The 26695-nt window shown below is 58.3% G+C and overlaps 1 protein-coding gene across 2 annotated transcripts; it reads left to right on the forward strand.

Annotated features, from left to right (window-relative positions):
• Positions 1-261: 261 nt before the first annotated feature.
• On the forward strand, positions 262-21824 carry KCNC4 (potassium voltage-gated channel subfamily C member 4; the record flags this gene model as incomplete). 2 transcript variants are annotated; one of them, XM_082295978.1, is made up of 5 exons in its annotated part: positions 262-429; positions 2250-2996; positions 7333-8269; positions 9722-9907; positions 21763-21824. In XM_082295978.1, the coding sequence occupies 5 exons, from the start codon at positions 262-264 to the stop codon at positions 21822-21824; spliced, it is 2100 nt and encodes a 699-aa protein (XP_082152104.1). The 2 variants fall into 2 exon arrangements, with proteins under 2 accessions (XP_082152104.1, XP_082152103.1); XM_082295977.1 differs by lacking the exon at positions 21763-21824 and adding an exon at positions 15151-15269.
• Positions 21825-26695: the final 4871 nt, after the last annotated feature.

Raw genomic sequence — 26695 nt, forward strand, 5'->3', positions numbered from 1 at the left:
ATCAGAAGGCATATTTAGAGAGCAGACAGCTTTGGGCGGGTGTTGCTGGCTAAAAGATCTCTTCCTTCCCCAGAAACAACTCATTTGTCTGCTTGGCCACCTCCTCCCACCCCAGGAACGGCCGCGCTTGGGTGCACGAAGCTCTTCCTGGCGGGATGAAAGTCGACAGATAAAATATTAGCATCAGGTCGCAGCATTCCTTCCTCCTGGCCAAACTCGCATTACGCCGATGAGGAGCCGAGCTGCGATGCCTGGCTGGTGATGCAAGGCTCGATTTTTCCAGCACGGTTTTCCCTTGGGCTCCAGGCTCTCCCGCTGGTGCAGCTCCGGGTGGTTTGGGTGTGGAGCTACGCCAGCCTCCACCCGCTCAGGATCCGGCCCTGGAAGCTGTGGAGTTGCAGTCACAGTTGGAGCAGGGCTGTCTTGGTGGTAAGATTCGAGCGTGGCTCTCGTGCCTCGTGGATTTTTTTGGGTGGAGCTTTTTCCCCAGCCACCCCCAGTGCCCCCCGGAATTCAGGGGCACATCAGTGAGGGGACAAATCTGGGCAGGGGGTGAGGAGGGGACCTGGCGGGGTGACAATGCACCACACAGCCCGGGGAGGTGCAGAGAGGGGTGCTGAGGCAGCATCCTCCACTCCACGTCCCCTCGCCCTGCACCAAGAACTCCCTTATCCGAGTGCTGACCCTCCTGGGTGAGACCCCCACCCCAATAACAGGCCTGTGCTGGGCTTGGATCCCTTCTATGACCCCAAAGCACCCCCCGCCCCCCAGTGCAGCAGCACCAGCGGTGCCAGTGCAGGAGTAAACAGAGCTGGCAGGATGAGTCCCTCAGGTCTTCACCTGGGTGACAGCCTCGGCCCTGGGGCACGGTGCTCTTCACCTCCTCCCCAGTCCCAGGAGCCGGGGCTGAGCATCACCAGCACCCCGGGGGTGTCGGAGCCCCCCAGGGAGGGGGCTTAGGGGAAGGGGTCCGCGGGCTGGGGTGGTTGGTACCCCGAGCCCCGGCGGCCGCTGCGGGAAAGGGGCATCTCACACGCAGGAGCAGAAACAGGGCGGAGAGATGCTCGGGGAGGGTGGTGGGAGGGAAGGGGGGTCAGGTCTGAGTGCAGCCTCCCAGCTCCCCACCGGCCCCGGGGTCGGTCTCTCCTGACCTCTCGGTGAGCGAGGGATTGCGAGCCAGGGAGGGATGGGATCTGCGGGAGCCTCTGCCAAGAGCTGGCTCCAGATCCGCAGGCAGCTCTGGGCTGCATTTCCCCTCCGGCGCGAAGAGGAGCTGGGGTGTCCGGGGTTCACTCCTCGCTGACACCGACCCCCCGAGACCCTCAGCGGCACGTCGGGCCCCGCGGGGAGGTGAGCCGGTGCCGAGGAGTGCGGGGGCCCTGGGGGTAGGCGGAGGGTTGGGCTGGGGGTGGAGGGGATGAAGGGATGGATGGAGGGATGGGAGGATGAAGGGAGGGATGGATGCGGGGATGAGAGGGAGGGCAGAGGTGGGGGGGGGGGCACCGGGCGGGCTGCGGGGCTGGGCGCTGGGGCGGGGGGTCCCCGGCCCCCCGGCGGGGCGGCGCCGGTTCCCGTAACCCCACCGCTCGCTGCCAGCCCTATAAAAGCCCCGCCGAACCCCGCAGCCTCTCCCGCCGCCTCCCTCGCGCCGAGCCCCGCGGGGAGGCACCGCCGGGACGCAACAGGCCCCCCCCCGGCCCGGCCACGCGTGAACGGGGACCCCCGGGGAGGGAGAGCGGGAGGGGAGGCGGAGAGGGCGCATCCATCCCCCCTTCTCTCCGCCGGGAACGGGGGAAGAGCCCCCCGGCCGCCGCCTCCTCCCCGAGCCCGGCCCGGGGGGGGCGGAGGGAGCGCGGAGCCGCCGGAGCGGGAGGGGCGGGCGGCGGGGCCCCCCCGCGCCTGGCGCTGCAGGTACCGGGAGGGGGGGGGACACAGCGCCCGGCCGGGCTCAGCACCCCCCCATCCCTTCCCCAGCATCCTCCCGGCCGGGCCCGCATCCCCCCCCCCCCCGGCTGCCGCACCCCCCCGCCCGCTCCTGGCCCCCTCCATCCCGCACTTGTTGCTGCCCGGCAGGGCTGGGCTGGCTCCCGGTTTAGGGCGGTTTTATTTGGGGGGGGTTGGCTTTGGAGGGGGTGGAGGTTGCAGCCTCCCCTGCTGTCCCCCAGCAGCCAGCGGTGTCCGGCGCGGCTCCAGCTTGCTCCCCCCGAGGCCAGAGCCAAGCCTGAGCCCCCCCCTTTTCCCCTCCCCAGTCCCATCTCTGTCCCCCTCTCCCGCCTCCGCTGAACCCCAGCTCCTCGCCCGGAGGAAGGGTGCACGTTGTGGGCATCTCCCATCCACCGAAATCTATGATCAGCTCGGTGTGTGTCTCCTCCTACCGTGGACGCAAGTCGGGGAACAAACCACCCTCCAAAACATGCCTGAAGGAAGAGATGGGCAAAGGGGAAGAGTCGGACAAGATCACCATCAATGTAGGTGGCACCCGGCATGAGACCTACAAAAGCACCCTACGGACTTTGCCGGGCACCCGCCTGGCCTGGCTGGCTGACCCCGATGCCCAGAGCAACTTTGACTTTGATGGCAAAAGCAACGAGTTCTTCTTCGACCGTCACCCCGGGATCTTCTCCTACGTGCTCAACTACTACCGCACCGGGAAGCTGCACTGCCCCGCGGACATCTGCGGGCCCCTCTTCGAGGAGGAGCTGACCTACTGGGGCATCGACGAGACGGACGTGGAGCCCTGCTGCTGGATGACCTACCGCCAGCACCGCGACGCCGAAGAGGCCCTGGATATCTTTGAGAGTCCCGAGCCTGGTGGAGGGGCTGGCGGAGAGGAGCCTGAAGAGGAAGGGGGTAGGGAGATGGCCCTTCAGCGCCTGGGCATGGATGACAGGCCCCCAGGGGCGGCGGGGGCTGCTGGAGGGGGTGGCTGCTGCCGGAATTGGCAGCCCAAGATGTGGGCGCTCTTTGAGGACCCCTACTCGTCCAAGGCGGCAAGGGTAAGCTCCCGAAATGCGCCGGTGGGGAGGCGGGATGGGGCCGTGCTGGGGTTGTGTCTTCACCTCCCCATCCCCGTGGGCAAGTCCGACTTTCCTGGTGGGTTACACAGGAGTCACGTCCCATCCTACAGGACCCCTCTTCCATTGTCTCCCAATACCCTCCCAACCCTCACACCTGGGAGGGCTGGGCTGAAACTGGGGGCAAGCCCAATCCCTGCCCCCTTTGCGCCCTCGAGTGCTCCCTGCACACCTCCTGGGCACATGGAGATGAGGGATTGTCCTTGGCAGGGCTGACTCCTGGCAGACTTTCAGGATGCTCTAGGATAGGATGTTTGGGTTCCTCTTGCTGGGCTGCACGATGCCAAAACCCACATTTAACAGTGCAGTGGAGGTCAGGGCTGGGGATCAGGTCCTGAAGCAAACGGGATCCTCACGGTTGTCCCCAAGCAGCTCACGCTCCTCATCTGCAGGAACAGCAGCCCCAAAGGACACCCTGTTCCTGTGCACCCCCTGCCCGCTGTCTCCACACCGGGGCTGCCCCCGCAGCACAGGGAGCCCACCAGCACGTGTGGTGCAGGCTCAGGCACCGCTGACACCCAGCACACCTGAGCCACGCTCCCACAGCCCCCTCAGCCACGCGTGGCCCCGGGCCCTGGCACTGTGCGTGTGCACACGTGAGCACATCCACGCAGCAGAGACCCTGCCACCCTCCCCGGCCATGCCAGCGGTCCCTACCCACGGGCAGTGACGCGCCTGGGACGTGTCCCCCCAAACCAGGCGCATCCCCAGGCTCCCAGCCTGGTGCTCGGGTGCTGCTCTGCGCATGTCTCCTCTCCCAGCTCCTCACAGACCACCCCCGAAGCGCTGCCCACTGACCCCTCGATACCCACCCCAGCCCCTGGCACGCCCAGCTTATGGATCTGCCGCACACACACGGACAGGCAGTTGGGATCGAGATGAATTCTGGATGCATTGAGAGGTGTAAAAAAAGCCCCATCAATGGTAAGAAATTCTGCAGGCATTTCACACCCACGAGCAGTGTGCGGGGCAGGGGTCAGTTTGGCAAGGAGGTGTTTTTGCAGCAAATGTTAGAGCAGCACACACATGCAGAGAATGCTCGGGCAGCAAGAGCTGAACCCATTTTAAAAGGGTACCTGCTCCTTTGCCCATCTCTGAGGGCTTTTCACCGCGGAGAGATGCTCTGAGTGGTGCAAAGCTCCAAATAAAAAATTAAACAAAATTAAAAATAAACCCAAGCACAATAATTCAATTCAATTTTTCCCCCCGGCATTATTTGGTTCTGCTTTTTCTGTGTGCTGAGCTGCTCCTGGAAAGGCTTTAGCAGGAGGAATGTATTGGAGGGAGCAGAGATGCTTGTGATTGAGGCCCAGCTGGGGCTGGAGTGGGACCAGTTTGTACTGGGAGCTCCCTGCTTCCTTCTCACCGCTCTGGATAAACGTTCAGCTCAGCAGTGCCATGGGAACGATCAGCTTCCAGAGGTAACAGGAAAAAATACCAGTGCTATAGCTTGGGAAAACTGCTCTGGCAGAAGGGGAAACTGAGGCACAGAGCAACACAACCATCCCAAGTGAGCGCACCCAGCTCCTGGCTGGAGTCACCATCCAGCATTAGGGTGCTGCAGGACTCGTGAGCATCCCTGTGGGTTCAACATTCCTGGTGCTGCTCTGGCTTTTGGGCTGCGTGAGGTTTGCGGCGGTTGGGATTTCTTTAATACCGCCCCATTTTGGGGTCTCCCCCTTTCTTTCCAGAGCCAAAGGGGTGCTGCTGGCTGCAGGGAATGTGCTGGAGCAGCCCAACAGCATGTTGCCAAACCTTGGGGAGCAGCAGTCCCAGGCTGGCCATGTAAACTCTCTCCCTCTCTGTGTGGCAGCCGTGACTAAGAGTCTCAAGAGCTGAATTTCTCCGGTCCTCGCTCCTCCTCTCCGTGGAGCAGCCCCTCGGGCCCTGACTCAATTGGCTCCTGGTTATTTCCGTCTTTCCCTCCCTCCAGCACTTCTCCTCCTGAGCTGGCAGCTGGGTGAGCGCGTGGTTAGAAATCTCTGCCGTGTTTTAGCCTCTCTTCGTGCACCATCGATGCCCATGGGATCCCTGGCTCCTCAGTCTAGTCCACTCCGGGAATATTTGGTCCCAGCTGGAGTTTCACACTTTTCCTCCCCATGCAAATCTGCCCTGGCTGTGATTTTACCTCTATTTCCAAACCCCTCTTACGTGCAGCTCCTCACTATTTTTTCCCTTTGCAGCCCAACTTGGAGACTCCTGACCTCACTTTCATGGGCATTTTCAGGCTAGTGACCCTCTGCAGGGTCATGGATCTTTTAGGAACACCCACTGCAAGCTGTTGAGTGCAGGTCAAGATTGTGTAGGCCACCAACATGTTCTGGAGGACTTGTTTGGTGGGAGTTCTGGTGTGTATTGGTAGTACTGGTTTCTACATAGATTTATACATAGATTTTATTTTATTTTATTTTATTTTATTTTAAAGACAGTTTTGGAAAAGAACTTGAGTTTGGAGCAGCAACTGGAGCTGAGGTGAGACATCTCGGGTCAGACACAGAACTGGAGCAGCATGCCGAGGGGGACACGATGGTTGGCACCGGCTTGAACCTGACTCTTCTATTTTTAAAGGCTGATTTTGCTCCTTGGGCTAAATCAGGTCTCACCTCACACTCAACAGCAGGGCTGCTTCATTACCCGAGTGTTCGCACGGTCTCACTCCCTTCCTGGGTGATTTTTTTTTCTTCCTACTTTGCTTTAAGTCTAAATTTTTACTCTTCAGGTTTTCCCAAGATTCCCCATACAGGGAAGCTCAGGAACGTGACTCAGCCCTCAGCTGAAAAGCGGATTATTTTGGCTGTGCCACGACTGTGTAGAGACACTTGTCTGGTTAAGCTGGCCTTGCTGTAAGATCCCACTTCTTGCTGGATCTGCTTCCCAAACCGCACACAGCTGATCAGCCTTCGGAGCCGCATCCCCGTGCGTGGTCCAGAGGGCTCTGACTGAGGGGTGAGGAGCATCTCATTCCATCCCCAAGCAGGTGTCTCTCACCGGGGCAGGAGAATCATCTTCCAGAGGTTTCTCCATCATTTAATGCCTGATTTAAACTTCACACCAAACTCTTGGAGGGCTGATGCTCTCTGTGGTGGACCCACACGTGTCTGCCTTTGGGGACACCCCTCAAGGATGCTCCTGGCAGGCTCGGGGCTGCCGCCACGGCACCGCCGGTGTCCAGGGCCGGATGTTTCTCCAGCGTGACTCAGGCTGTCTCTGCTGCTGATTCACTCCAGCCGAGGATCCGGGCTGTCGCCTGGAGCAGGCTCACGGTGCTGCTCTGCCGAGTGCAGCCGCTTGGGTGGGTTTGACAGCAAAAGGTCACATCCTGCTTGGTGCAGGTGCAGCGAAGGAGCTGCACCAGGATCTGCTCCTGGGAAAGCCGTGCTTTTGTGCCAGAGGAAGGTAGAACAAGAGTTTTTCTGCTCACAGGGGTTTTTTTTGCAGGGGGCAGCTTTTGGAAACAGATGCTCCAGGTAATGGGCTCACTGTGAGTGAGGGAGGGAGCTGAGCAGGATTGATGGGAGCATGACAAGGTGGTCCTTTGTGACCTCCAACGCATGCTGCTGGCCCCTCCTCACTCATATCCACAGCGAGGAGAAGGGAGGAGGAGGAGGAGGTGACATGGAGGGGACAAAGGTCTCTCTCTCTGGCAGAGAGGAGAAATGGGAACATCCCGGTGTCACCAGGTCCAGGCATCAGCAGGAGGCTGAGCTCTGCCTGCTCCTCTCCTCATCCTGCCCTCTCAGACCTGGAACTTCTGTGGGCACATCACCCACCACTGACCCTCAGGGAGGGGGCGAAAGGACATCTCTGACACATCCAGGCCCCAAAGCTCCCAGCTGTGAGCAGTGTGAGCCTGGCATCTGGAGGGGTTTGTGATGAATGCGGGGGAAAGCTCTTTGAATCTGTCCTGTCAAAATTCCCTTTTCACGTCTGTTCCCAGCGGAAGATTGCTGCAGTCCCAGGCTGTCCCAGGTTCCCTTCACCCCCACCACTGCCATTCCTGGCACATCTCCAGGCACAGCTGGAGCCCAGCACACCTTCTCCCGTACAGATCGTAGCACTTGGAGAAAGGTCCTGGACTGATGGCCCCAGGCTCTGAGGTTTTCTGTCAGCTCATGGGAGAGGTCTGGGGATCCCTCCCCATTCTCCACCCTTGGCCTTGGAGCAGTGGGTGGCAGCATCCTGGAGTGTTTTGACCTCCTCCAGACAGAAGAGGTTGCCCCACATCAGCTCATGGCCCGTGTAATTTTGACTTTTGCAGGTGGTTGCTTTCGCCTCGCTTTTCTTCATCCTGGTCTCCATCACAACCTTCTGCCTGGAGACGCACGAGGCCTTCAACATCGACGTCAACGTGACGGAGACCCTGGTGGTCGGCAACACCACGACGGTCCTGCTGACACACAAAGTGGAGACGGAGCCCATCCTCACCTACATCGAAGGGGTCTGCGTGCTCTGGTTCACCCTCGAGTTCCTGGTTCGCATCATCTGCTGCCCAGATAAGCTTCTCTTCATTAAAAACCTGCTCAACATCATTGACTTCGTGGCCATCTTGCCCTTCTACCTGGAGGTGGGTCTCAGTGGCCTGTCCTCCAAAGCTGCCCGGGACGTGCTGGGCTTCCTGCGGGTGGTGCGCTTCGTCCGGATCCTCCGGATCTTCAAGCTGACGCGGCACTTTGTGGGTCTCCGGGTGCTGGGCCACACGCTCCGGGCCAGCACCAACGAATTCCTGCTCCTCATCATCTTCCTCGCCTTGGGGGTCTTGATTTTCGCCACTATGATCTACTACGCCGAGCGGATCGGAGCCAAGACGTCCGACCCCACCGGGAGCGACCACACTCACTTTAAGAACATCCCCATCGGGTTCTGGTGGGCCGTGGTCACGATGACGACCCTGGGCTATGGTGACATGTACCCCAAGACCTGGTCGGGGATGGTGGTGGGGGCCCTGTGCGCCCTGGCCGGGGTGCTGACCATCGCCATGCCCGTGCCCGTCATCGTCAATAACTTTGGGATGTACTATTCATTGGCCATGGCCAAGCAGAAGCTGCCAAAGAAGAAGAAAAAGCATATACCCCGTCCGGCCCCGCTGGACTCCCCCACCTATGGCAAATCCGAGGAGAACTCCCCCCGGAACAGCACCCAGAGCGACACGTGCCCGTTGGCGGTAGAGGAGGGGGCGACTGAGCGGAAGCGGTCAGGTGAGACCCCAAAGGTGGGGCTGAGGGAGGGGGAGACATCCGGGAGCCCTCAAGGCAACGTTTTTGGTCCCCTGTGTCCCAGATCCCTGGGGATGGCGCAGGATGTGGCCCCCAGCTCTGGGTGGGTGAGATGCTGGGGTCCCTCAAGTGGGAGGGTGTTGGGGCCATGTTGGGGGACCAGGGCGCTGCAGGTCAAGTCCCCTGTGCAGGCAGGGGGGAAAGGCCATATCCTGCTTTCCCAAAGGCCACATCCTTCCCTCCTAATGGCACGGATCAAGTCACCATGGTGGGTTTCAAGGTGCCCCTGCCTAAGCCACCTCTCCCTCACAGTGACAGAGGTAAGGCCACTTGCTCTGCTCCTGTGCTAGCTTGGTCATGCCCTTGGGACAGATTTTTCCTTTGCTTCCTCCCACCATAAATCAGGGAAACCTTCACCAAAATTGATAAATCCATGGACATTCCCTGGGGCTTGACCACCTCCTCATTCTTCTTCTGGTAGACAGAATCCCTGCGCTGCTGCTCCAAATCCTGAGCAAAACCAGTCCCTGGACATTCCTTTTTTCATCTCACGCACTGAGCTGAAGTTCAGGGGTTGGCCAAGTCTTCCCTTTGGATCAGGAGAAGGCCCAGCCCCATCTGTGGGCAGCTGTGGGCACCATCCCTTGGGCTGACTTTGGGGGTCTGTGAGAGCCCTGCCCCAGTGCCAGTGCTGGCCATGGTGGCTGCTCTGCCCCTTTGGTCTTGGTTTGCTGCCAGTGGCACCTCTGGGGTCTCTGGAACAGGAGGCACCATGGTGGGGTTGTGTCCTGCACCAGCACTGAGGTCAGCCCTGGGCAGCTGCACGTCTGGCCACACGTGTTTAACAGTGATGGTCCTTCTCCTGGGGGGGAACAGGGAGCTCTGCGTGCCCCAAGCAGCTCTTTTCCTTTATAAATCTCCTTTTTCCACATGCCTGCAAATCCCATCTGCCCTGGGAGCCCTGGCAGTGAGGAGCAGTTAGAGCCAGGAGCTCAGGCCAGGCCCTCACGTGGCAGAGCATCCTCTCAGCCAACGAACCAGGCAGCCAGGGGACATAAATTAGCACTTCCCACTACCCCGAGCAGCCCGTTCCTCAGCAGTGTGAATTTTGGAGAGCTAATTCCCTCCAATTAGGTGGGTGGATCTCAAAAACCTGGGGTGTTTCATCCCCAGCTTTGGCTTCACACAGGTTTTATAACCCTCAGCAGGACTAGAGCTGCTTGGAATTATATCTGTCTGTGTCCTGCTCCCCTGGCTGCTCCAAAGGAGCGTGTCCAGGCTGGGATCAGCACCTGAACTGGTGGGTGCTGCTCCGGGCCACCTGCAACCTGCTCTTCTGCCTCCTTGCACAGTCCTGCAAGCCCTTCTGGCCACCCTGAGCACTTTCTCCTGTGGTTCTGTCAGCTGCTGATGGGTCTCTGCCGCCCCTTGCAGACTCCAAGCAGAACGGTGAGGCCAACGTGGTGCTGTCGGACGAGGAGCAGCCGCTGTCCCCGACGGACGAGGAGAAGCGGCCAATGCGGCGCTCCAGCACCAGGGACAAGAACAAGAAATCCTCCACGTGCTTCCTGCTGGCCACGGGGGACTTCTCCTGTGCAGCGGATGGAGGCATCCAGAAAGGTACGGCTGGAGGTGTGAGCAGGACCTGGGGAGGGTGAGTGGAGGTTGAGTGCAGCTTTGTTGGGCCGATCCAAGGCCGTGGTTCATCTCCATCTGCCTGCCTGGCTGTTCTCTGCTCCCCAAATCCACGTCTTCCTGCCTCTCCATCTGCTTCTCCTCCGTCCGCCACATCTCTCCGTGCTGGCTCCACATTTTGTTTTCTCCTCCCCAGTGGTGCCTGTTTGGGGTCTCTGACCCTGTGCTGGCTGCATTACCCTCCCTGGGGACAGAGTGCTCCAACCTCTGCCCCTCCAGCTCTTCTCCCTGGGGTTCAACCACTCATCCCTGGATGGTGGGAGCGGGACATCTCTCCTCGGGACACGGTGAGGTTGTGACTGAAGGGGACCAAAAGGTTTTCAGTAGGGAAAAAAAGCCCCAGAGGCTTTTCCTTCCCTCTCCCCTCCGGTGGCTTTCAGTGGGTTCGAGCGTGGGGAGCCGCGATGCGTCAAGCGCTGCCTTGCCAGCAGCTCCGGGCTGCCAGAAAGGCTCCTCTGGGCTTGGAACAGGAGCTGTGCTAAGTGTTGAGGTTTTCCATGGGAAACTGAGAGAGAGATGAGTCAGGAAAACACAAAACCCTTCTTCCCATGACAAAACAAAATCTTCTTCAACCTGGTCCCAGACCTCCACCCATCTCCCAGCACTCCAGCTCCAGAGAGGGTGAACCCAGTGCCACGAAATCCAGCTGCACCCTCGATTGCTGGGATGATTCTTAGGGCACAGCTCAGTTTTCCAGCTGTGCAGCGTTTTGCGTGTCCAGGGTGGTGTGGGATGCTGTGGCTGCAGAGCTGACCTACTTCCACCTCCCTGGTACCAAGTGCTGCCTGTTGCTCACAGGGAACGGTGCCTGGGAGCTGGGACCGGGCATGGGATGGTGTGCTGCGCCTCTGAGCTGCTCCCCAAAACCTGTTGGTGCTTCAGAGAGCCTCAAGGGTTTGTTACCTTTGGAACTGCTTGGGATGGCACAGACTGGACGGGATTCAGGGAGGTGTTTGGGGCAACCACATTTATCAGCTGTAGATGTGAGTTGGTTGTTTCCTGCTGGGAAATCAAGGATTCCATTTGGCATTGCTGCTCAACCTCGGAAAGAGAACAAAAAGGAAAAGCTTTGCTCATCCTTGGGGTACCATCAAATATCCGCTTGAAACGCCTCATGTTGTCTCCCTGGATGTGCTTTTTCCTGTGGAGTTGGTCTCTTTTCTTAATGCCTGTTAATGTGGAGAGGGGAGAGAGCTTTAGTCCCACTCCAGACTGGGAGGGGCAATGCTGAACTGGAAGGGATGGAGGAGAGGGATGAAAGCCAGTGCTGCTCTTCCTCCTTAGAAAATGCTGAAGTCAGGCTTCAGCTGAAGCACTTGAGTCTGGTCCCACTGAAGCCAGGAAAAGTGGAGCAGCTCTAAGAGCTGAGGATCCAGAGCTGCTTTCACTCGCTCCCAAATCCCATCCCTGGATCACAGGAGACCAGGAGGTTTCTGTCCTCGTGTGGTGGCAGCAGCAGCTCTTTGAAAGGGCACTTTGGTGATCATTCTTGGGGTGTTCTGGTGTCTTCCCTGCAAGTTTCAGAGTGCCTTTTACACTTTGAAATAGAAGGTGTGCACGGGTCACTTACCCCCATGTTGCTGCAATGATGCTGCACCTGGAGAAAGCCGGATCTGGAGTCCAGAGGGACTCCAGTGATGCTTGAGGCCTTTTGGCAAGAGCCAACCTCAGTACCTGTGTCCTGCTGGGGCTGTGGGACAGACGGGTGGGACACTGTCCTGGGAGGTCAGGGCTGGCCTAGTGACATGCTCCAGTATGTCCAGGGGTGACCAGAGATGACCAGAGGTGACCAAGGGGCAAAACAGCCTCCAGCCAAGAGCCATTGGGAGCTGCAGAGGCGCCTCTTCCCTCGCTCTTGATTTATCTCCTGCTGAGGCTGTTTGTTCTGGTACCGGGATGCTGGCAGCTCTGCAAATTGAGATGAGCTTGGTTCTGAGCCCGACTCGCTGATGGCCATCTGTCAGATCCTGGGACAGGTACTGGTGTCTGTGCAAGCTGTGGAAATCAGGAGGTGGAGCCGGTTCGGGAATGAGCTGCAGATCTCGGCATCCATTGTGGTTTAACCCCGACTCCAGCAGTTGGTCTTGTTGGGGCAGCTCAACGAGAAGAGCTCCTCCTGCCCTTGGACCTGAGCCTAGAGAAGATTGAGCTGGATTGCTGTGGATTCCTATGTGGAATGTGTTTCTTCTTCCCGTGGCTGCTCCCAGGGGTATTGCTTTGCTCCCTGGCTGCTGGGGACGGTTTCAGACCCTTTGTCTCCCTTCAGCACTCAGGTCCCGCTCAGCAGTTCCCAAAAATGTGTCCTGCTGGGTGCAGACACCTTGGCATGGGGCTGCCTTGGCACTCGAGCCCTGTCCTCTGCTTGGACAGAGGGATATGGAGGCAGGATGAGTCCAGCCAGTGAGACTGGTTAGGATGGAACCACGGAATCGTTTGGGTTGGAAAAGAGCTCCACGAGTCCGACCTTCCCCCGGCACTCGGCCGCTAACCCGCGTGCCCAAGCGCTGCATCTCTGTGTCCCTTAAAAAGCTCCACCTCCTTCCTCAGCACATTAACACGGCACAGCAGCAATTTCTGGCTCTGTAGAGCATCGTGCAGCTGATTTTCACTCTGGTTCTTGCTGTCAGCGCAGGGCCACGGCTCGCACGTGGCCCGAGCCCGCAGCATCGAGCTGGGAATGCTCACGGCAGCATCCCCTGGAACTGCCTGACTGGGGGGCAGTGAGGACCAGCCCACACTTGCACGGGAACATGGTGCCACACGAGCTGCGTGCCAGGCCTCTGTCCCCAACAACAGGACGTTCCTGGGCTTTGTTGCCTCCCTGCTTGACCCCATCCCATGTGCCGCCGGCTCCCAGCCTGCCCCAGTGCCTGGAGCCGAGCTCCTGCAGGGAGCAGGCAGCGCCGTGGTCGGGGGGGAGCTCCCAGGGGTCACACCACGCTCCTTTATTGGCAGCAAGCCCGTTCCTAAAGCAATCCCGGTGACTCTGGGTAGCCCCAGGGCGAGTTATGGGGACCCCAGCTCTGTTAAAGCAACGTGGCAATCAGCAGAGCACAACCCCCCTGTGCGTTGTGGCTTCACTCTGTGGTGGCACCTGGCCCTGGGTGTGGTGGGGAAGCACGACAGCCTTGAGGGACAGAGTCTTGAGCTCCTTCCCAGGTGCTCCAGCACGCGTGGCTTGGGATAAATTGATGGAGAGAGGATGAAGTGTTGGGCTTTGGGCAGGTTTGCCCCGAGCCCATTGCGGAGAGTCCCTGGGGAAATCAAACACCTTTATGCAGTTCTGTCCCAAAATGTGACACTTGAGGCTTAATCAGAGCGAGCAGTGTGATTTGACCCTGTTTCTACGCCTGTTTGCATCCTTTTCTATTCAGGCTTCGGAGCGAGAGCCCCACAAAGCACAGCAGGTCCCTGCACTGCCGGCGGCTCCCAGCAAACCCCGACCCCACAACGCTTCCTGCCAAACTGGTGCTGTTTGGGTGCTGGATCCAGGGTTGCCCCGAGCTTTCAGGGACCGCTTGGATCTCAGCATGGTTGCTTCCCACGCACGGCTCAGGGCGGCAGGGAAACACGTGAGCTCTTCAAAGAGCCTCAGCACACCCAAGGGGAGGGAAGGATGAGCCCGATGCAGTTTTTCGGGAATGTTGTGGGGAGCAGGGGGGTCTTTGCATCCGCTGCTGTTGGTGGGAAACTCCCAGCTCCCCCCAGCTCAGGGCTGTGCTTGCTCCCCTCCTCGCTCGCTGTGTGGATCTGTGCCAAGAAGTAAAGAAGGAAATTGCTCTTCTCCTCAGGCCTGCTTCTGCTCCCGCTTCCACCGTGGGGACGGGGAGAGCTTTGCTGGAGTCAGCAACAGGTTTAGGCAGGAGTCCCTCTGTCCCCTGGAGCTGCCTCTGCTGCACAGCCGGAGGAGCTGCGTCTCCTCAGGGGGCTGAGAGGTGGGAAGGGGTTGAAGAATCCTTGCTGGCTGCTGGGGCTGGGACAAAAAACAAACCAACAAAAAAAGGGTTTTTTCTGTAGATTTGTAGAGGCTGTGCCCTTGGAGCGTTGCCCAGGTGATGCTCCTGTCTCAGTATCCCCCCTGGGGGGTGTGTGAGGGCGATGCTGTCGCTGGTCCGGTGTGAGCCTGGATCCCTGATCCAAGCCCAAACCAGCACGGCTGGGCCAGCACCAGCAAAGCAGAACCCAAGGATGTGCCACGAACTCCTGGAGTGGGACACGGGGAGGGATCCCAAGCCTGGCACTGCCCAAGGGACCATCCATCACCTTGTTTTTCTGCTGTCAGGAGCTGCCTCCCTCCGCTCCCCCCACACACTTCCATGGTCTTGCTTTCCCTGGAACACGCTGGAGCCTTGGGAAGGCTCAGGCTTGGCTGGGTTTGCTCACCCGGGTGCTCTCAGGGAAGATCCAGGCGCAGGGACACCGGGCTCATCGCAGCTGGGAGCGTCATTAATTTTCCATATTTTGGCAGCAGATCCAGGGAAGAGACTCATCCTTATCAGCAGTGCTTTGTGGACCTAAAAATTAAATTTTCAGTGCAAAGACTTTGTGTCTTTCCAGCAAGAAAAGTGGCTTTTGACCTGTGAGGTTATTTCCTCTGGCTGTTGCTTTTTCAATAAAAGCTGGAGAAATCCCTGGCTCTTTGGGGGAGTGTGAAGGGTCCCTGTGCTCAAAGAAATAGAAATATTTGCTCTTTAATGCAATTTCTTGTGGAAAATAATGAGCACATCTACCTGCTCCTTTCCTCACAGAAAGGTGTCAGCAGCAGCTTGCTGCTACAGGGGTGTAAAAACCAGAGCTGGGGGAATCACTCCTTCCCAATCCCATATTTGTTTGAGTTCTGCTGCTTTTCCCCGTCTGCTTCAGCCCACAAAATCCCCAGACTCATTCCTCATTCAGAGCAATTTGGGAAACAAAACCCAGCACCCTACAGGAGCAATTTGGTCTCCTCCTTGATGACTCTCCAGTCCTGGATTTGGCTGCTCGGTGAAGGGAGTGGGAAGGCCTGGAGGATCCACAGGAGCCTTCTCGCCCTTGAAAAGCCCTCCCAGCATTTTTTCAGGGGGTTGCTCGGGGTGTGGGGCTGGGTGGCACTCAGCCTGGTGCTCTCAGCTGTCCGAGCCTTGGGCAGGAGGCTGCTCGGCTCTAACCTGTCTGTTTTCTTCACCGAGGCGATGGAAAATCCCGGAGTCTGAGCAGCATAGATGGTGTGGCAGGATCCGCGGTGGGCTTGGCTCCCCTGGCGTCCCGCTGCAGCTCCCCCTGCTCCCCCGTCCCCTCCATCCTCTAAACGGACCTCGCTGTGCCCTGCGTGTCCCTCCGTCCCTGTCCCCGCCACGCCGCGTCTCCGGTGCCCAGAGCAGCCCGAGCTGGGACATCTCCGCCCCGCAGGAGCTGGGTCTGACCCTCTCCAGCTGCCCCTGTAACGTCTGCACCCACCTTGTCTCGTGTCCATGTGTACGGACAGTCCCTGGAGTAGGTGTTGGGGTGCTTTTCCCCTCCTTGAATCCTTATTCATCCGAAATAAACCCTGCAATTCCCTCCGGTGTCGAGCCCTCCCCCCCGTGGGCCGTTTGCATCGGGCTAAAGGGTGGTGGAAACACAAGGAGGACGAGTTGACTCATAAAATTATATCTCATTGTGCTGGAAATGGCTGAATTCACATATTTTTAGGTTTTAGTTTGTTTGCTTTTTTTTTTTTTTTTAAACCAGCCTCAAGTTTCTGGAGGCAGCAGATGAATAAACCTCTATTCCCTGCCCAGCAGTGGTTCCCCTCTTGTTCTTTGCCTTTTTCTGCCTAAATCCTACTTGTTCTTTCCCAGATTGTGTCTGCTTCTCCATCCAACCTCAGGGATGGGCCTGAGGGCCTTGGAAACCAGCCTCGAGATCCCGTGGAGGCTGGAGGGCCCTGGGAGAGGGTGCAGGGAGCACACAGAGGCTGGGATAATAGGCATGGATACTCCCATGAGGAGATGGGAAGTGGTGGGAAGAGCAATAAGGGTCCCTGGGAAAGCTGCTGCTGGTGTTGAAGAGTGGGGAAGTGAGAGACTTGAGGCAAAATGGTGCCTAAATGGATGGGGGAGGAATCCTTGTCTGGGATGGACGTGCAGTGGTGGGGCAGAACATTCCCGTGGGGATGGGAGCTGCGTTTGAACCAGGCCCTCCCCATCCCTGGGAGGATGAGGCTGGAGAGCCAAACTCCCCGTTGTGCTGCTGGCTTTTGCTCACGTGTGCTGGTTTTTGGGGTGATTTTGGATGATCTCAGGTGTCTTCCTGAACTAGAACAAACCCTTCAGCCCCTGACCTCTGGCTCATTTCTAGTTCTGTCCAGCTCAGCCTCCCCGGAGGCGTTTGGATCTTGGAGGGCTGCAAGGGGCTGGTTTGGGGGGTCCAGCCCTGGGCTTGACTCCCCCTCGGTGCTCTCTCAGCCTCTTTCCTCGCTCTGAGCAAGTCAGGGCTGGAGCCCGGGGACTTTTCTGGGGAGGAGAGCTTAGATTTGGGTGTGTTTAAAAAGCAAAGAGCCCCAGGAGCTTTGCTGGGGTCAGACCCTTCCCCTCCATCATGGCCAAACCGGAGCTGGTGCTCAGGGAATGGTGAGGAGGGAGGGTGCCTGTGCGGCCGGGCTGGTCACGGCTCCGACTCGATGACCTTGGAGGTCTTTTCCAACTTTAAGGATTCTGTGATTCCATGGTCCTCAAAGAAGCTGGGATGGATTTTGGCAGATCCCACAGTCAGGACCCTCCTACTCCACCCCAGGTTTCCCGTGCCTCAGTTTCCCTTGGTGTGGAGAAGGAGCTGCCAGGAGGAGCAGTCAGCACATGTCCAAACCAACCTTCCTTCCTTCCTTCCTTCCTTCCTTCCTTCCTTCCTTCCTTCCTTCCTTCCTTCCTTCCTTCCTTCCTTCCTTCCGAATTCCGAATTCCGAATTCCGAATTCCTTCCTTCCTTCCGAATTCCTTCCTCCCTCCCTTCCTCCCTCCCTTCCTCCTTCCCTCCCTCCCTCCCTCCTTCCCTCCCTTCCTCTCTTCCTTCCTTCCTTCTCCCTCTCTCCCTCCCTCCCTCCCAGCTGTGCGAGAGCCAAAGGGAAGCAGAAAAGAGGTGAAAACCTTGGTGCCTGGGGATGGATGACAGGAACTGAGCACTGCATAGACCTGGTGCTGGAGCCAGAATTTGTGTGGATTTGGGGAGAAATTGGGATGAGCTGCACCCATCCTCTGCTCAGGATGTGCCATACAGGCCTGGGGGGGTGATCCATCCCTCACCGGCAGCCCCTGCGTTTGTGTGTTGGGAGCAGCTGCCTTCCTTGGATTCCTGTAGCTCAGTGCATTCTCACAGCAAGTGGACGGGGTAACAGGGCAGGTTCATGGATCACCCCAAATTCCATGAACTGGGAGAAGGGGTGAGTAGAGCAGCACCATGCTGGCGCTCCTCTGGCTCATCCTTCCCTCTGGAAGCAGGAGCAGCCAGAATATCCCCAGCCCCTGCCAGAGGGAAGGTCACCCTCCATGATTTCAGTGCTCTTTGGGTCATAAATGATTTTTCCAGGGTCATGCGCTGACTTTGGGGATGAGCCAGGTATGAAACCCCGTCCCTTGCAGAAGAATCGGATCAAGATGCTCAAACTTTGGGGGTTGAGTCTCTTGGAGGCAGAGGATTAAACCCAGAGCAGCCACAGATCCCAGGACATCCCATCCTTGCCCTTCCCCCCTTCAGGCTCCCGAAGCAGCTCATCCCAACACCACAGTGGTTGTTTGGGGTGGAAAACCTTTGGTGGACTCCCCAAAATCTCATTGCCACCAGAGCAAGGAGGGTTGGGCATGAGCTGACACAGAGCCGGCAGGATGCAATTTTTAGCTGGGGCGTTATGCAACCCGGGAGAAGGGATGACTAATGTGCAAAAGCTCCTCTAAAACAACCGAGCCCCGAAAGGGAGACGGAGGGATTTCAGTGGGAGGCACCAAACTGCTGAAAAACCCATCGCATCTTCTCCCTCTTCCTCGCCGCCTTCTCCTGAGCAGGGATTTGGGGGATGCAGGAGGGAGAAAACAGCTTGTTGTTATTTTTAGATGGGGTCTGAGTTGCTTTTGGGGGCGAGTTGGCACGGGTTAATCCCCAGGTAAGATTAGAAGAGGAGCTGTAGTGGATCAGAGGAGACCTCTAAATATCTCTGGAGCCCAGGTTTTATCTCAAACAGTGGCCAAAATCGGCTGCCTGGAGAATAGGATAAGAATAGAGCACGAATATACGATACTTCCCCTAAATATCCTCCCAGGGCTTATCTGTGCTAAGGGATCTGGTTAGGAGAGCACGTTCCAGCCCGGGCAAAAGGCATCGAGAGAAAGCCAAAGTGTTGGATTTATTCCCGAGAAACTGGAGCCCAACTGCCCCTGTCCAAGCCCTAAAATGGCATCTAAACAAAAATATCATTGAGGGGTGTGCAGTGACTGTCGGGGCATCCCAGCATGGAAAGGAGAGGTTCCCTGGGATGGGCTGGGTGTGCTGGGTCTCGTTCCCGGCAGGAGGATGAGCAGGAACACAGGGATGAGCACTGTGTGTGGTGTAGGAATGTGTCCCTCCCCTGTGGACAGCGGGATGTCCGGCGGCGTGGGACCAGCTGGAGCTTTAGTGCCCCGTGTCCCTCTCCCCACCGCAGACGCAGACACGTGTGATGCTCAGCTGTGGGAACGGGGCCAGAGGTCAGGGAGTCATGGAATGGTGCGGTTGGAAGGGCCACGGGCAAGGACACGTTCTGCTAGACCAGGTTGCTCCAAGCTCTGTCCAGCCTGGCCAGGGACGCTCTGGAGGTGCTGGGTGACATCAGGCTGCCCTGGCAGAGCCCTCACATTCCTCTGTCTGTGTGTCTGTCCGCTCTGGGACACGGACCAGCGCTGTGGGACGAGGATCGAACCCCTGTGACCACCCACCCCCGTGCAAGGAGCCAAACCAGAGCAGCCTTCAGACTGGGGGGATTTGGGAACAGTTCCCCGCTCCAGCATCAGCTTTTTCCTTCTCTTTTCCTTCTGGAAGACTCAGAGTCCAGCCCTGCGTGGAGGCTGCACCATGATCCCGGGTTGCTTGCAAAGTACTAATTTTTATTGTTGCAACAACTGCTCTGTTTCTCAGGAGATGCCTGAGAGAGCTGAGAAAATAGAAAGGCCTGTCAGGAAGCTGGGCGGGAGGTGAAGATGTCAAGAGAGTAATTGCTCTACCCAGAAGGAGCCTGTTCCTGGCTTCCCCAGCACTGCCAGGAAAAATCCTCACTGCTTATTTGATGACAATAAAGAAAAACAGAAAATAAATAGCAACCCCATGGCTTGCCCGTGCTGACGAGGAACAGGGAGAGCAGAGGCAGATGCAAAATAGGATGCAGTTGAGCTTATAAATAGGAGCCTCCCAGCTCCCAGTCTGTTACTTCCTTACCTCCGCCCGGGCAACCGATCCCAACGTTTTACCCATGGAAAAGGTAAATGGAGGCTCAGAAAGAATTCTGTGAACTTCTGGGGAGAGGGTCACACTTCCTCCTGTGAGGGACAGGCCGGGGCAGAGAATGTACCCTGGTGGCTGTAAAAAAGTAATCACAGAGTCAGGGAATGGTTTGGGTTGGAAGGGACCTCAAATTCCATCCCATTCCAGCCCCTGCCATGGGCAGGGACACCTTCCACTGTCCCAGGGTGCTCCAAGCCCCATCCACCCTGGCCTTGGACACTTGCAGGGATCCAGAGGCAGCCCCAGCTTCTCTGGGCACCCTGTGCCAGGGCCTCCCCACCCTCACAGGGAACAATTCCTTCCCAATATCCCATCTAACCCTGCCCTCTGGCACTGGGAAGCCATTTCCCCTTCTCCAAAGTCCCTCTCCTGCTCTCCTGGAGCCCTTTTAGGCCCTGGAAGGGGCTCTGAGGTCTCCCCAGAGCCTTCCCTTCTCCAGGTGAACACCCCCAGCTCTCCCAGCCTGGCTCCAGAGCAGAGGGGCTCCAGCCCTCCTGATGTTGGAACCCAGGACTGGAGGCAGCTCTGCAGGTGGGGTCTCACCTGAGCAGGGCAGAATCCCCCCCTTTCCTGCTGCCCACGCTGGGGATCAGCTGGGGGGGCTCTGGGTCGTGGCTGGGGAATGCTGAGCTGCTCATCCCCCAACGCCCCCAAATCCTCCTCCTCAGGGCTGCTCCAGAGCAAAGCAGAGTTAGCTCAGGACCTACCCAAACCCGCGCTGGCATGGCCGGGCACTGGCAGCACTTTGGGGTGTGTGAGGGGATCTCACAGCGGGAGAGAGCGAGGGAGGGAGGGACTGTGTGAACTCCCCGTGCGGGGAAATTCGGCCCTGATGGCTCTGGGAGCACCGCAGCAAACCTTGGGTGTATTTGGAGCTGGGTTGTGCCAGCTGTGCCAAGCCTCCTGCCTCGCCCAGGGCAGCACCCTACGGATGCTGATGGCAGATCCACACCCAAAAATAGGCTCGAGGAAGGGGCTGCACGTCACTGAGGGGCCATGAGGGCAAGAGGGGAACGGAGCTGGTACCGATAAGCCAAGACAAGAGGGCTCTCTTCTCGTGGTGGCTTTGTCTGGGGGACAAAAAGATAAAAATCTGGGCTGTTGTTATTTATTTTTAGTCGTGCTAATTTTTTTCCAAGGCTAGGAAGCTGCTTTCCAAGGCAGGTCCCTGGAGGCTGTGGGCAGCAGGTCTCGAGCTAACACACAAAATGGCTTTGAACGGGGAGGAGGAGGAGATGGGAGTTAAAAGCCAAGTCGTGCCCCTGGTAAATCAATCGACCTGACGGGGAATGTTTCTAGCAGGACACGAGCCCTGCCAGGAGCTTTTAGCTGCTTGCAGGAGTGACTGAACCAAGAGCTGGGATATTTTTCAGTGCATGGGCACTGCTGGGCCCCAAATTGCTGCAGGGGGATGGTGTTGGGTCTCCAAAGCGTTTTGTCTTGGGAGGTGGGGAGCTCTCCTGCCAGCTCGGGGAGGAGAGCTCCTTTAGTCCCTAAGGCTTTCATGGGATGTGAGGTTTGAAAGCCTCCATGCCTGGGCACTGCTCACCCGAGCTGTGCAGTGATGCTCGATGGAGAACGAGACCTTTATGTTGTGGAAAACGAGGAGGGTTTGGAGCTGCGTTGGGTCTGCAGGGGAGGCAGCTGGGCCAAACCCATGAGCAGGAGCTGGGGGTGAGGTTTAAAGCAGAATTCCGCGGTTTATCGGGTGCATCAGGCGCTGTCTCCCTGCCTGACAGCCCCTCGCCTGGAAACTGGGCCCTGGCACACGGGGAGAGGCGGTGGGGTGACTCAGAGCTCCAATCAATGATAATTAATTCAATGATAACAAATGAGAGGGAGAAGAAAAAAACACTGCGGGATTAATGCACCAGGCTTGGCTTTGGGACATCTGGCTTGGGGTTGGCCTGGGAAGTTTTGGGCAAGAGCAGCTTTCTGGGAGGAGACGGTTGAGAGGGATGTGGTGAGGGTGATATTTTCCCCCTGCTTTTCATTTTTACCCTCAAAATTGCCCTGACTCCATGCATGGTTTCTCTTGGAGAATCATTCCCCAAGTCTCCATCTCTGGCACCATTCTGAGGCTTTTAAAAACCATCTTTCCCTGACTTACCGATGCAACAGCAGCATTTTATCCCTCTGGAAAAGGCCATTTCATTTTGTGCTTACTCTGTTTTCTGCATCCTTCTAAGTCGGGGTCCCCTGGAAGCCCAGGGTCCTTCTCCCTCTCCCATTTCTCCCCAAGCCGCTCATGGAAGCAGCGTCTAATGCCGTGTTTAATATTTGTGTCTTTAATTGCAGATTCCTGCCAGGACACCCTCGCTTCCAGTTACCCCCAGGGTGAGGTGGTCACCTTCTCCTGAGCCCCAGCTGGATGCACGCAGCACCCTGGCACGGGATGCCTTCTCCGAGGGGGAGGGATGTGTATCCCGAGGGATGCTCTCCCACAGGCCAAGGGATGCTCTTCCTAAGGCTAAAGGATGCATTCCCCCAGGGATGTCCTCCCCAAAGCCCAGGGATGCTTTCCCTCAGGCTGGGACACGCATTCCTCTAGGGATGCTCTCCCTGGGGCCAAGGGATGCTCTTCCCAAGGGAGATGCTCTCCCCAGGGCTGAGGGATGCTCCCCCCAAAGCCCAGGGATGCTCTCCCCAAGGCTGGGACGTTCATTCCCCCAGGGATGCTCCCCCCAAGGCCGAGGGATGCTCTTTCCCCAAAGCTCCAGCTCCATCCCTGGGAGGGGGGGTGGCAGCTGGGTCCCCCCAAGAGGTGCCACAGAGCAGCAGGGCCGGGAGGCAGGTTGGGGACAGCCCCATTCCCCTTCCTGGTGCCAGCCCTGCCAAGGCCACGCTGCCCCAGCACCCCCAGGGCTGCCCCCTCCCCTTGCCCACGCTTTCGGCTGCACCTCACCCCCCACCTCTGGAGATCCAGCTGCTCACCGGGACATCTCCACCCGCGGCTGCGCCCGTGCTCTGACCCCTCCATCGTCACACGGCCACCCAGAACCCTCCCCCGGGGTGCCAAAGGCTCCGCTCCAGGTGCCACCATCGCCCCCTCCCACGGGGCCCGAGCCCACGGGCACGCAGGGCCGAGCGGGGCGGTCGGGGCGCGGGGATGGGGATGGGAAGCAATAGGAGACCGAGGTGTGGGGATCCCGGCTGGCCTGGAGGGGTCAGGGTCCTTCCAACGCTGTTCCATATCTCTGTGACCAAGGCAATACTACTCCTGTCTCCGTCTGTCCTGTTCGCATGCCTGTCCAACGTGTAGAGTTCCAATAAAGACATCCACGAGCTGAGTCAGCTCCCGTACCCCTCCTGCCTCCCTGTTTCCTTGCCTCCGGCTCCCTGTGTGCCCACAGAGTCCTGTCCCAGTCCCGGCTGTCCCTGGCAGTAGGAAAGGGAGACTTTGGCCATGGCATTGCCTGGATGTTGCCTGGATCACCTTGAAGGAGGTGATTCTTCCTCCCTTCTCTGCTCTCATGAGATCCCACCTGGAATGCTGCATCCAGCCCTGGTGCCCCCAGCACTGAGAGGACATGGAACTGTTGGAGCAAGTCCCGAGGAGGTCGTGGAGTTGACAAAGGAACTGGAGCACCTCCCCTGTGGAGACAGGACGGGAGAGTCAGGGCTGGTCAGCCAGGAGAAGAGGAGGTTGTGTGGAGACCTCAGAGCTCCTTCCAGGATCTGAAGGGGCTACAGGGAACATAGGGGAGGACTGTTCATCAGGAACTGGAGTGACAGGATGAGGGGAATGGCTTCAAGCCAAAACTGGGAAATTTAAGTTTGATATTGGGAAGGAATTCTTCCCTGTGAGGGTGGGGAGGCCCTGGCACAGGGTGCCCAGAGAAGCTGTGGCTGCCCCTGGATCCCTGGCAGTGCCCAAGGCCAGGGTGGACGGGGCTTGGAGCACCCTGGGACAGTGGAAGGTGTCCCTGCCATGGCAGGGGCTGGAATGGGATGGGATTTAAGGTCCTTCCCAAACCAGTCTGGGATTCTGTGGTTCCACGTTGTGGCTGAGCTCCTCGCTCTCTCACACGGCTTGGAGCAGAGCCCCCACTGGGAAGCCCACGGCAGAATCACCCACACAACCTCTTTGGTGGGGGAAAGGCCCTGCAGAGCTGACACAGGCTCTGCCCAGCCCGGCCATCACCCACCAGCGCTGCTGGATCACCGCGGGGCCATCCTCGGCTCTCAGAGGGAACACCAGGATGGGGTGAACGGGCCGGTCCTGCTGACTCCATGGTGAGTATTTCACATCCTTTTGGGGAATATTTCACACCCTTTTGGGGCTGTACCCTGCCAGGCCCAGCAGGAGCCCTTGGAGAACTGCAGAGACCTGGCACAGCTCCGGGTGCTCCGAATCACCGCTGCCATGAGCTGGGGGGGCTGCAGCTGACACCTTGTCTGGAAATTTGGGGCTCTACCTTTGACACCCTGAGGTCTTTCATTTGGGAGTGGTGGCGTGGGAAGAGGCTGAGATGGGTAAAACCAGGGAGGGAACTGAAAAGCGGCCGTGAGACTGGAAAGAAAACATTCCCAAATGTGAGCAGTTGGTGGCCAGGGGCCAAAGAGCAATTACAGAGAGAGCCTTCCTCCAAGAGGCTTCGCTTCCCGCTGCGGCTGCAGAGTCCTCGGAGTCAGAGTCCTCCTGCCGGGCCCTGCTCCGACGTGGCCGTGGGCACGGATTGATCACGGATCGATCACAGATCGATGCTGGGTGCCGGGGCTGGCTGATCAGGGAGGGTCGGTCAGGGGGTGCTGAGCCCCTGCATCCCCCGGGGTCCTGTCGGGGACCGCGAGTGCTCGGAACATCTCAGCAGAGCTCAGGACCTGCCCCCGGGTGACCTCGAGGGGACAGGGACAGCCCAGCCCTGTGGGAGGGGGTGTGGGGGCAGGGTGGTCATGCTGTGGGTGGTTGGGACAGAAGTGGCTGGAGATGAACTCCAGCAGCAGGATGAGGTCGCTGCTCCAGCCTGGACAAAGCCTCTTCCCACCACCATTCCAATTGCAACCTGTTCCTCCCTGATCCCTGGGCAAAAAATTAGCCAGGAGGAACAAATGGGTGACTCAGGGATGTAATGGGTGTGCACAGACCCCACGGGCCCCTCCCCTTCCTCCTTCTGCTTTGGGAGAGAGCAAAATCCCTCCACGCCTGACCCTGGGGCTGCAGGCTGAGAATCGTGGCCCCAGCCTAAATCTGGGGGGCAGGGGACGATGAATGGCCAAACCTCTCTGAAGCTGCACAAAGGTGATGAGATCCACGAGCCAGGTAAGGTCCTTCAGCCCAGGACCCCGTGGGGGTGTGGGAATGCAGGAGGGGATGGAGCCCATCCCAACCCCCAGCCTGTGCAGGGATTCCCGAGCTCCTGCTGGGCAAAGCCATGGAAAACCCAGCTTCCCAACAGATCATGGAGACACAGGAATGTTGTGGCAGGTGGGGGAATGGAGCTGGGGGAGGCTGGACCCCAGGTGGGCCCAAACCCTCTTGGGGGAACACCAGGATCAGGTGTGGAAGAGCAACAGTTCCTGGAGGGAGCAGAAATCCCAAAGGGCAGCAGAAAGGTCGATTTTGTCTTCCAGTCCCCACGAGGAATCCAACCCATTTCTGGACCCAGGCATCCGCCCTCTCACTGGGCAGTGGGAGGCTCCTGGCATTCCCACATCCCCACAGAGCAGATGATCCTCACTGGTGGGCGATCCCAGCCAAGCCCAGCTCCGGCAGCCCCAGCCCAGGGCTGGCAGGGATTTTGTCAGTGCCACTGCTTGTTCGGAGCCGCAAGACTTGGATTCGGTGCTTTTGGCACGACTCGGCTCCTGGCCCGTGTTCCTTGGCTCTGCATCCCTCTAGGTGCAAATCCAGCCAAGTGGGAGAAGGGAAACAAGGGATGAGGACAGAGCCTGGCATGCCCTGACACCAGTCCCTTTCTCTTCCCAAACAAAAATCACCCTTTTCCCCATCATCCTGGAGCATTTTTATTTCCTTTCCTTTATTTTTGAAGCCAAGGAGACACATGGAGCACCTGGGGACACGCGGCTGGGAGGGAGCCTGGGCAGCAAGGCCCGATGGAGGAGGGGACAGTGACAGCATCCCTGGCTCGGGAGTGGGATCAGCCACCAGGTGCACTTAAAGGAATTTTAATCAACAAAAGATGGGGCTGTCAATAAAAACAAGCGCGAGGCTCTGGGGCACCACACCAAGGGATGAGAGCAGGGTTTTTAATCAAGGAAAGTACCTGCTGGGAGGGGGTGGCTGAGAAAGGAGCTGCAGGGAGAAGCGAGGGGCCAGGTCTGAGCTGCCAGAGGGGCTTTCCCCCCGAGCCAGGCCACCCTGTGGGTGCTGCTGCAGCGGGAGCTGGCTCTGTCCCAGCACGGATCTGCCTGGCAAACGCTGCTCCACGCACAGGTGCTGAGCTGAGTGTGGGGCTGGGGGCTGAATCCCCCTGATCCCACCCTGATCCCACCCTGATCCCACGGAGATTTGCAGCTGCTGAACTCGGCAGTGTTCCCTGACTGCCACGGCCCTGCACGTCCCCTCCCCAGGGCTGCTCCTGGCTCCCCAGTTCAGAGCTGGAGCAGAGGATTTCAGCGTGGAGGGGAAGGGCTGGGGGTGTTCAGTGTGCCCAGTGCCCACTCTTCTAATGAGATGCAGTCCAATAAATAACTCAAGCCCCAAACAGAGTCTCTTTATCATCAAGAAACGAGCAAGCCTTGCAGCTTAGCCACGCACAGATTTTACTGCTCTGGCTACTCAGAGCCAATGGCCTTAATCCCATCCCTGCTGGAGGGAGATCTTAGAACCCACAAACACGGACCTAAAACGTTTCTTTTTTTCCCTCATCCCCGCTTTGCAGTATTGTAAGATGGTGTTGAAATGCCAGATAAGCCGGGGAGAGGCTCAGGAGGGGTTCCTGGGGTGCTGGGAATGGCTGAGCCCTGAAATGGTTTTACTGGGAAACAGGCTTTGCCCACACTGGACAGGGCAGGGGGGAATTTTCCACTGCAGAACCCCATTTATCACCCACCCTGAATCGTCTGACTGTGAGCTGGGGATGGCGTTTTCCCTGCTTCTCTAGATCCTGGTAGAAATAAAGGCTCAAAGCAGCATCCCCAGAACGCCGCCTGTTCCCCCCCAGCGGGAAGAAAAACAAATGTATAAATGCAGAGTTTCCCTAGAAAAATCAATCCCAGCTCTCCATCCAGCTGCTGGAACCTCCACAAAGCCACCTGGATGCGGGTT

The sequence above is a fragment of the Coloeus monedula genome, assembly GCF_965178545.1.
Source record: "Coloeus monedula genome assembly, chromosome: 23".
Classification (NCBI taxonomy): Eukaryota; Metazoa; Chordata; class Aves; order Passeriformes; family Corvidae; genus Coloeus; species Coloeus monedula.